At 40.4% G+C, this 12,500-nt stretch overlaps 1 protein-coding gene across 3 annotated transcripts in view; it reads right to left on the bottom strand.

The window, feature by feature from the left end:
- The window catches only part of sh3kbp1 (SH3-domain kinase binding protein 1), a 71,714-nt gene that overhangs the window by 5,663 nt on the left and 53,551 nt on the right, over positions 1-12,500 (bottom strand). For 2 of the 3 annotated variants that reach the window (XM_066666711.1, XM_066666735.1), the window contains 8 exons: positions 10,281-10,356; positions 10,094-10,191; positions 7,250-7,351; positions 6,890-6,944; positions 4,095-4,166; positions 3,590-3,749; positions 2,493-2,539; positions 1,964-2,073 (listed from right to left, as the gene is read on the bottom strand). In XM_066666711.1, coding sequence (XP_066522808.1) covers positions 1,964-2,073; positions 2,493-2,539; positions 3,590-3,749; positions 4,095-4,166; positions 6,890-6,944; positions 7,250-7,351; positions 10,094-10,191; positions 10,281-10,356 — 720 coding nt within the window. The remainder of the gene's footprint in view (positions 1-1,963; positions 2,074-2,492; positions 2,540-3,589; positions 3,750-4,094; positions 4,167-6,889; positions 6,945-7,249; positions 7,352-10,093; positions 10,192-10,280; positions 10,357-12,500) is intronic. The other variant, XM_066666726.1, reaches the window with a different exon arrangement.

Genomic DNA, 12,500 nt, shown 5'->3' with positions numbered 1-12,500 from the left:
TTAAAATACACGAGCAAGTTTACAATTCTCTAAATTATTCAAGTAACATCAACTTCTATCTTTAAATCAGTAGCTTAACATTATAACACCACATACAACATTAGCATCAGTGTTCAAAAACTCAAAAGTACAGGAAATTGACATAATATTTAAACTGTTTCTCACTTTTCAATCTTTGCAAAAATGAGCAAAGGCAGGTGCAAGGATATAGGAGTGAGTTTGATATTGGGGGGGTTCCTATGATTCCTATGTAGATAAGGCAGTAAAATACTGCTTTTATAATGACGTGGAACAGCTTTTGATTAACGTTAACGTTAGAGGCGCTGTGTCCCAAACAACACAATATGGAATTTTACTTACTACACTACAGAAAGCACTGCTAAAGGTGGTAGCTATACATGTATTTTCCTATCAGTATTCCTCCTTTTTCCGACCGTCCCCTAACTCCGGGCACTGCCGTATATGGTGCAATTCCGCTCTCTGTCTTCGCCAATCGCATTGGGTAAAACAATAAAACATAAGATCAAGCCCCAGTAGGGCATCATCAGTCTTGCAAGAAATCACATATCTAAACAATATTTAAGTATCTCTAATAGTGTTGTAATTCTTTGTGTGCAAAACTGCATGTGGAACACAACACATTTCCATTTCGCGACAGATATTTCCCTCAGTGTAAAAGTTATCTTACCGGTTAGCTTCCTTTTCTCTGAGGGGAAAATCTACCGCCACTGTAATCCTTACATGTAGAGTACGGATACCAACACAGGACAAACATGATCTCATTGTGAACCTCTCAAAATCACAGAATGTGTTAGGAACTGTCTCTTTGACTGTCACAAACAGGGGAGGTGGCCGAAGTTAGGGGGCACCAATAATCTTAGCAGTGTTGGCACCTACCTGAACAAAAGCGTTTTTATCTAAAAACATATTTTCTTTCAAAGTCAAGCAAGTCTTGGACATTAATCTACACATATTTGACTCCTGAAAATGTTGATTTGAATGAGTAAAGTACTTCTATTTATTTACAGTTAGCTAAGATTTCCAATATTGTAATTAAAGTGGCCGGAAGTTGGGGTAATTACGCTACTATTCAGAGCAGCAGTGTACAGCTTGGGACATGACCAGAGACTAACATTAACTTGCTGCATATTTATAGTGCTTTCTCACACCCTGAACACAGCTAATATTAACGTTAACTAACTCTCAGACCCTCCTCTGTTTCCCTAAAAGTTATATACATGCCGCGTTCATAAATATAATTATATGTCATTGTTACCTGTTGTGCTCTCTTAACTGAGCAGCTTTATATTTGAACAGGCGCCTTAATGAAGGCTTAAAGAAGACCCTTCTCAGACTAGCTGCCAAAACAGGTTCATCTCTGTGGCGCATTTTCAAAATAAAAGTTTGCGAATAACAGGTTATTTTTGTTCCAGGCAAGCTAAATATTTCTGGTCTCCCATCTAATGTTCTTTTATTATGTTTAGGGGCTATTAATGATTCCATTGTGAGTGAGTACATTTTTATGAGTAAGCTTTATAGGCAAAACCAAAAGGCATTAATAAAGACAGGCTCATTATTTAAGAAATGCGCATTTCTCCAGATTCTTTGCGCCCCACCTGCAATACCTACAGGCCCCACTAGGGGCGCGCACCCCACACTTTGAGAAACGCTGCACACTTTTTTATTCTGAACATTCACCAATCGTTCTTACATTTTCAAATGTACTTGATAAGTTGATTTTCATACGTATGCTTGCTTCTTACAATGCTAACTTGTGGTAATATGCCTGCATCACTTAGCTACATTAGCTCAGAAGGTGAAGGAACACTTGAAGTAAGGGGAAAATTGTGCAAATTAAATTTCTTAAGCAAATGAAAGTCACTGTTTAACATCATCAACAACAACAAAAACCAATGTGTGTACATTAGCATATGAGTGTGAGGAACACTGCGTGTGGACTCACAGACGTGAAGATCTGCGAACGTGGCCGGCGGTCTGTCACTCGGGGTCTGGATGCTGTGGGATGGTTCAGCTTCTCTGAGGATGTGACGACACTGTCGAAGTCTTCCACATCTTCCATTCAGCAGAGATGCACACACATAGATAACACGCAGTATTACCAAGAGAAAAAATGAACACTGCACGAGTGTTAACGCACATGATGTCACCTGACTGAATGTATCTGAATGGATGCTGTCATGTTGAAAATTACTTGATCTTTAAACTTTCAGTGAAGAACAAATCCATTCTAATTTACATATACCTTTACGGCATTGAGCAGATGCTCTTATTCAGAGTGACTCTTAGCTTTATTCCTGCTATAGATGTAGGTGAATGTAATGTTAGGACTCTTGAACATGTAGCAGTGTGTTTACTGAAGCAGGGCATTGAAACATAGTCTAATGTACAGAAATGAGTCTCAGTAATATACAAAACAAAGCTTATGATTGAGTTGTGTCAAAGAAATCAGCACTGATATTTTTTTTACTCACCTAAATCATTTGGTTTCTCTGAAAAGGGCCGGTCTGGACTGTCACACCTGCATGGGCAACAAAACACGGCAAGGGATTTACGTGCAGGTTTTTCATAATAGATTTTTTTTTGACAAAAACACTCAAAATCTCTCCATTTTAGGGTTTTTAAAATGTCTGCTGGAATACTAATCTTCCTAATTAACAACAGTAACTTTCATTATAAAGTATGAATGTATTTTCATTCTCCTTTGAGTAAAATAAAACATTTTGTTCTATATGCTGCCTTACTTTAATCTGAGATACACGTAGCCTGTCAATTAAAGGCCCCATTCTCATTTTTGCTCCTCCCCTTAGGTCCATTTATGACCACTGTATGGTGTCATAATTCAGTTTCACATAACCGTTTCCAATCTGTCTGTAAAACCTCTTATTGTTACCAGGCTTTTACCTTCTGTTATGTGTAATTCAACTGGCTCAGTCCAGACTCCAGTGTCCAGTCTATAGCAAATTCTTTCATGCAGCCAAGGAAAACACAACATTGTCTGCAGTAGTAACACTCTTCACAACTTGTACTAACTAAGACTTGTAACTAACCACAGTGTCCTATGACCACTGATGAAGAACTACAGGATGACTGCACAAAACCCCAAACTGTGCAGCGACAGATGAGCTGCTGTCTCTGACTTTACATCTATAATGTGGTCCAACAATGTAGCTGTGTCTAATAGAGAGGACCGTGGGTGGACACTGTTTAAAACCTTCAGCAGCCCTGCTATGTCTGATCCACTCAGACCAGCGCCACGCACACTAACACACCACCACTACCACGTCAGCTTCACTGCAGTGCTGAGAACGATCCATCACAAAATCATGCTTACTCTGTGGGGGTCCTGACCTTTGAACTACAGGGTGACGAGAGGTAAATATATGCAGAAAAATAGATGAGCTACAGTGTGCAATTTTAGAATTACATAGTGCACATACGCTATATAGCCAGTGGAGATGATCAAACAAGATTTTAATACTATGGCTGATTGGTGTATTATGAATGTGTTTTCGTAAATAAATGGCAAAAAATGTTTAAGCGAGTGAGTTATTGTGAAGATAATACTGACTGCACATTGGGTACTGCCGGTCTCTCAGGTCTCTCAGGACGTTTGGGTGGCAACGAGGAGGGCCGATTCAGGCAGTTGTTGTTCTTTGGAGGCAAAGGTTTCTTGGGGGGGATGACAGGCAGGGTTGGCTTCTGGAACTCTGCTGACTTTATCTCTTCACCTACACATCATCATCATCATTATTGTCTTCATCATTCTAACAAAGTGAGATGATCTCAGAAAGGGAAGTAATCCACTGTGTACAGAAGCATTGCAGCAAGAAAGTCAAGAAAAGCACGTGTGAGAGCTATAAGATAACTGTTATTTTTACAGGAGGGAAGTAAGTCTCTCTCTCTCTCTCTCTCTCTCTCTCTCTCTCTCGCTCTCTCTCTCACACACACACACACAAAACAGCCGTTCAGCAGGAAGCGCATTGCAGTAAGAGCAGGATAAGAAGCAGAGTTAAGTGCAGTGTTAAGCTAATCACAGTGATGCTGGCTGTGCTGTTACAGAAAGCCTCCACTACCTTTCTCCTCCGCTCGCTGTGGAAGGGTCTCTGGACGCTCGGGGGGAACCTTTTTACCCTCTGGCTTTTTGTCTGAGGAGCGGTACACAAAGTACAGTCAAGGACAGAAGGCTGAAATTTATTTAGGCCTAAAGTTATAATCTCACTATGAATAAAACTCAAGAATGTTCTCTGCTCAAGTCAGACGTCTGACTCAGATCACAGAACCAAGATCAGAGACCTACTCAAACCCAGTCTAAACAAAAAACCCCATCATATTCTATCCAAACCCAATTACAGTCTGACACCATTCTGCTCAAACCTGATTACGCCGCAACCAAAATGGTCTGAATAATTTTGTCAGAATACACCGCAGCCCAGTTACAGTCTTAAAAAAATCAGTCCAAACTTGATTGAAATGCAGGCAGACTGTGGCTCGACACAACTATGTATGAACTGAACTATAGGCCCCAAAAGGTCTGTCTGATCCCAGTTACAGTTGATCAAAATCATATATTGACATGACTCTAGCCTTCATAAACTGATTTGAACCTGTTATTTGTTTTGACTAAGTTCTTTCCAAATCTGTGGCTTAAATAAAGTCCCATATGTTCTTGACTAAAGTCTGAAAATTCTGCCCAAATCCAACTGTAGAAACCCACCTCAAACAAATCACTGGTTCATTTTCAGTTCTTCTAGAAATAACGTCAGGCTAATATCAGCTCTCATCTGTTTTAATGGAACAATTTGAACCTCATCTGAGAAGTATACCATAATCATACTCAACTAAATAGACATGAAGAGTCAAGTCCAGTTTGGTTGGGACAAACATCTCAAGCTGTGTCCAACAGACTGGACAGGCAGTGGCAGATGGGCCTGCTGCTAATAACAGCATGTAATGGTTTTATTCTTTCACTGCTGCTTGTTCTTCTGTATTTGTGTTTGTGCTTTTAAATGAGCCCTGGTATGGGGCTGTGATGATAAGGGCACCTGAGCCCAGGGCTTTTTTTCTCTTTCTCGTCTCTATTGTGCTTTCCACCCTCTCTCTCTCTCTCTCTCTCTCTCTCTCTCTCTCTCTGGGGAGTCTTTAGGACTGTAATTTGTAAGGGCAGAAAAAAACAGACTTTCTGTAGTAGACTCAGAGCTCATTAGCATTCATGGAGCTGTGTGTGCTCTCTCTCCTGTTCACTCTATCAGGACTCATTACAGCAATTTGGATCCATTACAACCACAAGGGGGGAGCAGAGGGTTAATTACACTCTTCTTCTTCCCTCACCCTCCACAGGGCACACCACATGTCTAAACGCTTGGAGACAACACAGTTATATTTCTGTGTAATAAAAATAAATTAAAATAATATTTTAGGATTTAAGAAAGAAATCTAATTCTGAAGAAATGTTGGAGGCTCCACCATCTTTCATCCATTATTAACACAGGCCACTATTTCTGGAATCATGTCGCTGAGGTCTGTTACTACAGGTCATTTGTATTGTGTACTGTTATCTGTATAAGGCTCCATTAAGTTGGTGGAGTGGATTCTGGAAAAAGATCCATGTGGAAACCATGAGTTGTCATCTGTGACAACGTTTTGAAGTCAAGAAAGAGCAGAGGGCTGTGAATATTTATGGGCAGGGTTTTTGTTTTCTTTTTTTCAGCTTGACTCTTGTTAATCCACTGCAGAAAAAAGAAGCATGCTCAGTGGAATCCATGTCCTGTAAAAAAAAGTGCCATTCTCAGCAGAATACACCTGACACAATTTATAGATTAATCACGCGTAAAGCCCAGACTAGCTTTGGATGCTGTACAGCTCACATTTAAATCTACCTATTGTGTGATATTGCTAATGGTTAATAGAGCACTCCTTTAAAATAGTGATACATGTTAAAAGTCCCAGTGCTGTTCTGTTCTTCATCAGTATAAATGGAATGCCACTTGTCCAGTCAGATTACTTGGTTGGAACTAAGTGCTGTATAATGTTCAGCATTGTTCTCCTGGGGAACATTTTAAGGCTGTACTAAATACTAACACATTCATTTGCATATATATGGATTTTTTTTCATGGAACCAATTTTTTTTTATGTGAATACTGGCTGAGATGTTGACACAAAGGCTGGAGGACACTGCTCATTGCATATTCACAATCAATACTCCCTTCTCCAGCAATCTATTTCAACATGGCAGGTAATAACAGAGCACACTGCTTATACAATAAAAAGTAAACCTGCTTTGTTTGTAATTTGATACTACAGTGCCTTTCTTCTTGGTGTAGTCTGGTAGTTCTTGGCACACTACATCCAAAGGTATGTAGACAACCCCCAAAATGTGTTAATTCTGCAATTATTGTAATGTGGGCGCATTGTGGACACATTGTTCGATAATGAAATCACAGCTTGTACAGAAAAGCACGGAGAAGTAGAGACTAAGCAAAGCCTCATCCTCTGTGTTTATTTTTTCTTTCTTTCTATCGTTGGATGCAATCAAATCCTCACAGGAATGTACTAATATTCAGTTCATCGCTTTCCCAGAAGAGAAGAACCCAGATTTCAGAATGAATATTGGATGAATAGTTGTCCACAAATGTTTAGCCTTAGTGTGTATATAGTGTCCTGATTTTCTCATGATTATTCACACTAGGACAACTGATCAATGTGCATTGAGTGTTGCATTTTTAAGGCTAAAAAAAAAAAAAATAAATACCAGAGAAAAAATAATATAAGATAAACCGAATTAGGGCAGATAATAAAAAAGATGGTCAACGAGAATATCTGAGACTGAAGTGATCCAGAGAAGGTACACATAAGAGATAAGAGTGTTACCTGTGATGTGTTGCTTAGTTGTTGGCGCTGCTGGAGGAGGAGGTTTCTTAGGCCTCTGTAAGCACACATACACAGAGTTAAACACACACACACACACACAGACACACACACATACAGCATCTATTAAAACAGCTCCTTTAGGCAACGCACAGCCCTCAGACATCAAAGGACATTCACTTTATCAGGCACGGGTAATCAGGGAGGCAAAGGAACAGGACAGAAGGGTGCATGTGTGTCCGTATTTCCACAGCTCTCACACTCACCAGAGACTGAGGCCCCGCAGCCCTGGACTCAGGAAGAATATGTGTGTTTTTTGTTTATGTTTGTGTGTGTATGTGTGTATGAGTGGATAGACCTTACCTCTTTCTCGATCTCAGGAATGAACAGCTTCACAAAATTGTCGGGAAACACACCCCGTTTTCCGTTGAGCTCACCTAGCCACCAGCCAGTGTCGGCACATTCCTAAACAAACGACATGCATTAAAAAAATGACTTTTATAGTAGTATTACTTAGGCTGAGGGATTGTCGCTACAGTTGTGTAGTGTGTGTGTGTTTAAATATATAAATAAATTCCAGAAAGTTCCATAAAGCAAATATTCACAAAAATACAGTAGAGCAGTTATTTACAACATTGTATTAGATTTGATCTATAATCTATAGGTGAGTTAAAGTGCTGAACAATACGGCCAAAATATACATCACAATATGTTTCGAAATTTCATTCTAATTGTATAATATTATATAATTCCAATATCGACATAAAAGCCATAGATAAACTGCACAGAACAAACAAGAAACATGACATCACCTTCAAACATAAACCTCTTGGTTTTGTCAATATTAATATTTTCAAACTAACTTTAAAATTGATGGCAGTGAACTGGACAGCGCCCTGTAATTAACATCAGCCAATGACAGATGCTTTAAATAATGTATATTGAAACAGTGTTTAAAAATCATATCATTGTTATTCAAACATTTTATATTGCAATATATATATATAGATAATGAATCACCAGCCCTAAGTGTATGTGGGCAGTTTATATGTAACTACTACATTTTTTTTATATAAGGGACCTGAGTATTGTCAGAATATGGTATCCACATTGGACCCTGGAACCAATGCCCTGTGGATAGAAATGGAAAACTGCCTTTAGTGTCATTCCCATATTCTAAATTCCAGGTCTACCCCAGATTTTCAGTGGAGGAATTAATGGGTATTGTTCACACATTATGCAGATTTTGAACCACACTGCTTTAACAAAAAAGGCCACACAAGGTCACTGTGAATGTTTGTTACAAGTCACTCAACATGCACGTGTGTGTGTCTTAATTTCACTTCCCTCTAACAGTACCTCACTGATGTCTTTACTATAAATAAATGAAACATTGTCTGTTCAGAAGGCAAGAAAAACAGGGCATTCAAAGTTAAAAAAAAACACGTTGTAATCCTTAGGTTTAGCTCATAACCTGGGGCTGATTTTGGTGTAAGGTTAAATGCACTGAGTTGTAAATGCGCTGATGTTGTGATTTTACCATCCAGCTTTAATTTGACTCGATTAAACAAGAGTTTTTACAGCAAACACTGCATGTGACTGCTCAGTCTCAGTTCTATCAAGAGATCAGGTACACTGTCAGGAAAACTGTCACTGTGGTGGTACCTTTTGCAGTTTCTGTACCTTTCAGTACCTTTAATTAGGGAATGTATTTGTAACTTTAAAGTTGTAACTATAAATTCTAACTGTAGATTTTAAAATTGTGTTGGCTCCGATTTCCTCCCACAGTCCAGTAATACAGGGTTGTAGGTGGATTGGCTACTCAAAAGTGTCCATAAGTGATGGTGTGTGAATGAATGTGTGAGTCTGTGTTGCCCTGTGAAGGACTGGCGCCCCCTCCAGGGTGTGTTCCCAGTGATTCTGGGTAGGCTTCAGACCTAAAGCCTGACAATGAATGAATGAATTAAAAACTGTGGTGATTTCATTCATTCATTATCTGTAACCGCTTATCCAATTCCAGGGTTGCGGTGGGTCCAGAGCCTACCTGGAATCATTGGGCGCAAGGCGGGAATACACCCTGGAGGGGGCGCCAGTCCTTCACAGGGGAAGACAGTTAACACACACACACACCTACGGACACTTTTGAGTCGGCAATTCCACCTGCAACGTGTGTTTTTGGACTGTGGGAGGAAACCGGAGCACCCGGAGGAAACCCACGCAGACACAGGGAGAACACACCAACTCCTCACAGACAGTCACCCGGGGCGGGAATCGAATCCACAACCTCCAGGCCCTTGGAGCTGTGTGACTGCGGCACTACCTGCTGCGCCACCGTGCTGCTCCTGTGGTGATTTCATATGCCCCATTTCATCTCAATGACTTATATTATGTTGTTTTATGTAACACAATTCTATAATGAAACATTACAAACACTCACCTCTTTCTGGAGAACAGAATGCAATGTACTTTTAAGGTACACAGCTAGGCTTTTACACCACTGTTGTATTTTTTAAGGTATATTTAAACTGTTTGTACATTTAGTGACCAACAATGTACCACTACCATTCCTAGTTTTCTGAGAGTGTAGGCTACAAACTTACATTAAGGAGACACACTCTTTACCAGGCATTAGGGAAACTCACATGTTAATACAACTATTTTAAAAACGCTGATCTCAAATTTTGGCCATCACTACACTCTTTATATGAAACTTTGTTTTTAAAATGTGATTCAAGTGGAGGTGCTGGTTTGTACACCACTACACAGGACACTTACAATGTTAACATAGAGTCTAAATTAACTGTAGGACCTAATCTTTGTATCTACAAAACATTATGTTCCAAGAAAATAATCATAAAAAAATGATGCTATGTAAAATTATAGAAGTTATTATAATTCCAAGGTATTACTGACAATTTCTACTGCTCCATTCAACATGAATATTTCCCATAATGCAATCGGCAGCTGACATTTTTTCAAAACAATGAAATCTCAGCGCACCATACACTGGGATGAGACAGAACTACTTTTTTAAACAATGATAAAAATGTTCATGAGGCTTGTCTTGTTCCTCACACACACACACACACACACACACACACACACACACACACACACACAGAGAGTGACGTTACTTCATTATTCATTATAATATGTTGCTCATTCTACTGGACACTTATGGTTCTCAGTAATGAGACAGCTGCTCACCTTATTAATAATGGTGACAATGTCTCCCTCTTTGATTGACAGCTCGTCTTCATTTTGTGCGTCGTATGGGAATAACACTTTGCAGAACTCTTTTGCTGCTGGACGAATGGAACAAAGCAAGCCTTTATCAAATGGAACTGATCTCACTAATGATCTACCACTGAACTAACAGATCTCATCCCTTTACCTTTGGCCTTGTTGTCAGGCTCCGTCTTCATGGTTTCGTTGACAGCAGCCGGGGCCGATTTCTTAGCTGTCAGTTGCTGTGGAAAAAGGAGGACGTGGTCAGTTACTCATCACACTAACACATATACACACACAGTCACACCCAATAATACCAAATAATCTCATGTTTTCTGATTTGGGCAGCACACAAAACACTGACTGGATGGTCTTATTTCACAGTTTGTAGATCGGTTGGCTCCAGAGCCCCAAATTAACGTGCAAGCACTGAATTAGTCATTTTTCATAATATGTCCCCTTTAAAAGTCTATTTAGAGTCTATGTTCATTCAGAAATGAAAGTGAGTTAAAAGTGAGAGATGGGGGACATGGAGGGCCATTCTGACCATGGATGGCTCTGACTTCACTGGATAACAAAGTGTCTGTCTCCTGACAACAGCACCAATGCATGACATAATGCTCTGATATCCAATCAGAAAGGTTCTACTTAAACTGTACATAATTATTATAGTGTTACTGTTGTATTGTTGTCCACTGCAGTAGAGGAAGAAAGAGAGAGAGTGTGAGAGAGAGAGAGACTTACAGAGAAAGACAGAATTAAAGGAGTGAGAGAATGAATAGCACACTGTACATATGGCAACACTCCTTCCACAAACATGGACCAAGGGGATCCTTTCCAGCTCCACATAAAAAAAGCTCTTTAATTCACTCTCTCTCTCTCTCTCTCTCTCAGTATAGCACAAACACACACATATACACATACTCTCACACTCACTGCTCTGTTCAGTCAGGAAAAAAATCGTCCCTCCTTCAACTCTTCCCTGTCCTCCACCCTCTTCCACCCTCTCCCAACCATTCCCCCACTCCTCCCATTTAGGCCAGTCATGGCGGAGACCAGCTAACGAGAGTCATGTGGCGGACAAGCATTACAACGGCAATGTGGGAACATCATGGTAACATCTGAGCAACATCTGGATCCTAGCCGAGCCCCTTAGGGCCTACACTTCTGATTGGCCTCCCCTGCTGTGGCGACCCTCACTTCCAGAACATACAAGACTTACATCCCCCATAAATATATTCATCATCGCCTTAGCAACCACAACACCGGCTCAATAAATAGCACTTGCGAGAGCTCAGCGCTAACAATGTAGTCTGTGCAGGAAGACAGAAGAACCACAGGAAAGAAGGGTACAGGCCAGAGAGAAAGGAAAGAGAGAGACATTGAGAAAAGAAAGAGAGTGATACTGGCAAAAGGTATGTTTCTTTACCTGAGTTTGTCCCCTCACAGACAGTCCATGTTAGTAAAACAAATCCACCACAAAAAATGAACTCCAGGTGACTGAACCTTTGTGTCGGAGTGTGTTTACGTGTGCCTTGGTGGGAAAATGTAAGAGCAAGACCGGCCCAGAACTTTCAGCCTCTCTGTTCACTCCCCCTGAGTCATACGACACACTCTGTGTTAGTTCTGCTTTAGTGCAGTGACGGAGAGACACTGACATAGAGAGAGAGAGAGAGAGAGAGAGACAGAGGTCTGGGGTGGGGAGGGGGGAGTGTTGGGGGCCGGATTATGAAAAGCAGGCACTTTCAAATACCCAAACACATTTGTATGTGGGCAGTGGAGGCTAAACAGAAAAGCTGCATCTTCATTTTCAGCACAGCGCTGCTTTTGCATGGAAAAATGATGCCAACGAGTCAATACGTTTGGACATAGATAGCACAAATAAGCACAGGAACCACAGGTACGGGGCTGTGGAGCAGTGACACTGCCTCCTCTGGAGCGATGGACCACAGGAGTGCTGTATAAGATCTACAACTGATGATTCCGCATCAGCAACTAATCTCAGAACCCTGATGTTCTCCTAGCTGAACACCACCAGATCTTCACAGAATGTTACAAACTCCGATGTGAAGTCTTTCAGGACGTGCTATTAGTACTCTACATTGCAGAAGTGTAACCTAAAAAAAACAGAAAACTGCTAACTACAGAAAAAGCCCACTGGATTCTATTATAAGATTCTATTATCTTTTGAGTCATCACTTTTTGGTTCGTTTTTGGATTCTGGGAAGACAATGGAATTTTAGCCTTTGGTAACAAGCTGCATCCGTGACAGACAGATAGAGACTGGGTGGGAAAATGGTTGAATATTGCTTTATGATGATGGAAAAACCCATTCAGTTAGGTGTGTCTATTATTTCACCTGGTAACAAAAGCCCCGAAATAAAAG

Source organism: Hoplias malabaricus, chromosome 1, assembly GCF_029633855.1.
Source record: "Hoplias malabaricus isolate fHopMal1 chromosome 1, fHopMal1.hap1, whole genome shotgun sequence".
NCBI lineage: Eukaryota > Metazoa > Chordata > Actinopteri > Characiformes > Erythrinidae > Hoplias > Hoplias malabaricus.
Note: the sequence above shows the minus strand (reverse complement) of the source record. Positions and strands in the feature narration are given on the sequence as shown.